This window comes from Chaetura pelagica, unplaced genomic scaffold (genome assembly GCF_000747805.2).
Source record: "Chaetura pelagica isolate M959 unplaced genomic scaffold, ChaPel_1.0 scaffold1445, whole genome shotgun sequence".
Classification (NCBI taxonomy): Eukaryota; Metazoa; Chordata; class Aves; order Apodiformes; family Apodidae; genus Chaetura; species Chaetura pelagica.
In genome coordinates, this window is record NW_009953199.1 from 90,563 (window position 1) to 92,734 (window position 2,172).

The 2,172-nt window shown below is 42.1% G+C and overlaps 1 protein-coding gene across 1 annotated transcript in view; it reads right to left on the reverse strand.

Moving 5' to 3' along the window:
• The window catches only part of SFPQ (splicing factor proline/glutamine-rich), a 17,782-nt gene that overhangs the window by 11,686 nt on the left and 3,924 nt on the right, over nucleotides 1-2,172 (reverse strand). The window contains exons 2-5 of the mRNA XM_009997388.1: nucleotides 1,876-2,064; nucleotides 1,486-1,787; nucleotides 1,276-1,371; nucleotides 1,199-1,211 (exon numbers count right to left, since the gene is read on the reverse strand). Coding sequence (XP_009995690.1) covers nucleotides 1,199-1,211; nucleotides 1,276-1,371; nucleotides 1,486-1,787; nucleotides 1,876-2,064 — 600 coding nt within the window. The remainder of the gene's footprint in view (nucleotides 1-1,198; nucleotides 1,212-1,275; nucleotides 1,372-1,485; nucleotides 1,788-1,875; nucleotides 2,065-2,172) is intronic.

Genomic DNA, 2,172 nt, shown 5'->3' on the forward strand with positions numbered 1-2,172 from the left:
AACTGAAGGTCAATCACCACAAGCAGAATTACCAGGGCACATCAAGGCCCCCTGAAAACACTGCCTCTCAACTACCAAGTGGTAAACTTGCTGTGACACAATGCTGGTAACACCACCGCATTTTACAGTGAAACTGCAGCATTGAATGTAAATAAATTCCACAGCCACCTTAGCAAATGGAGACTCCCGCACCACCACATCCACACCAACCTTTCCACTTACAGTTCTACTTCTTAACTACTTCCTTAAGACCCTCCACTGCTGGCAATTGGCAGGTGCAAAATCCTCCAACAAGGCAGGTCTTTGCCTGAGCAGGGACAGCTGCTCAAAACACCAGCACACAGAGAGATGGAATTTTCAGTGCTGCTTCACCCAAAGCACCACGTGTCAAAGGCAAGGAACAAGCTTTGATTTTAAGTTAAAAGAGTTTTCAAAATGCCTCAGGGCCAACAGTTTGTCATATAAAGAAAGTGGAGTTAAAAAGTCAGTAATTAATGGAACACCACTAGAAAAGTTCAAAAGCTTTCCACACATTAGCAATGTAAAGCATTTCAACGTTTTAACACTACACTAATCTGCACTGTTTTCAAAGACTCTTGCCTCTACACTGTTTATGTTTTTTGATCAAAGGTACCAATTTCGAACACTTTCTCATACAAACCAGACCTGACTGGATCTGCCTCCTGCACTCCCTTTTGTCATCTGGGAAAATACAGTATTTCTACAACTCATTCAGTATACAGACCTAAAACTGCTACTCAGGAAAAGGCTCCTATAGAGTCTTACCCACCCTTTTATGCCCAGTAGTCCCCTCTGTAATGCAATTACATAGGCAATTAGTCTTATTAATCATGGATTGTGTTAAAATTTTACTTCTCTTTTCATACCATAAACATGTTTATCAAATCCCTATGGAATCATCAACATGAGATATGCCTGAAGTGAGATGACAGTTCTCAAAAACAGGAAGAACAAACAGTTTAAGCCTGATTTTCAAGAGTTTCTATATATACCAAAACACATCTGTTACAGGGCTATGGAGGCTTTGCTTTGTGTCACAATGCAGAAGATTGTGTAACCCTCAGGGAATGCACTAACCAAATCAGTATGTTACATTACCAAAAAGCCAACTTCAATCAAAAAAAAAAAAAAAAGAACTGAAACTGCTACTCAAAATTCTAAGCCTGTTTCCCAATAATTGCTCCATTTCTCTCAGAGTCAGGAACAATAGTACATACATCATCTATATACTCTATGCCAAAAGACATTGCCTACTTTTGATACATCGGGTTCTTCTGAGCAAGCTTTTCTGGAAGACCATCTTCATCATCCAGTTGCTCCAATGGTTCCACAATAACTGGCCTAGGAGTGCTGAACAAAAAAACACTCATTTTACTTTTCCATAAGAATCTCGATTCTGAAAAACTAGAAGCTGACAATTTTATGCAGCTTAAACCTAAAAACCCTAAGCAGCGACATACTTACGTTGTCAACAAAAACACTCCCTCAGTACACCGTTCAAATGCTTTTCTTGCAGCTGGCTTTGATGCAAATTCAACAATGCCTTTTCCTGTTGATCTACCTCGGTCATCTACAATCACAACAGCTCTTTCCACTGGACCAAACTGGGAAAAAGCTTCCTCCAGCAACTCGTTAGACACATAGGGTGAAAGATTGCGCACTGAAAGAGCAGCAGCATGTGTGGCAAACCGAACACGGAGCTGTCGACCCCGCATGGGGGTATCATCCAGTTCTGCCTTCGCAATTTCTGCAAGAGCTCTAGATTCCTGGAGAAAGTTTGAGATCCAATTTTAGAAAACCAAATACACTACTTTCTGAGAATTAAAGGGATGGACGTACAGCACAAAAGCCTACCAATTTAATGAATCCAAAGCCTTTCCCTTTGTTGATAAAAACCTCTCCTGGCTCCCCATATTTAGCGAACAATCTCTTAAAGTCTTCGTCTGTTATATCAGCAGGCAAATTCCCAACAAACAAACGGCAACGCTGAGTATAGGTCTTCTCCCCGGGTCGCCTCAGAAGAGAGAGGTTTGCTTTAAATCCCTAAAAAGAAGCAGACCAGTTCGAGCCATCACTGCGTGCAGCCCCGCTGCCGGCACCACCGAGCCGCGGCCTATCTCGCCAAGGGAAGCCCGGAGCACCGCAATACAA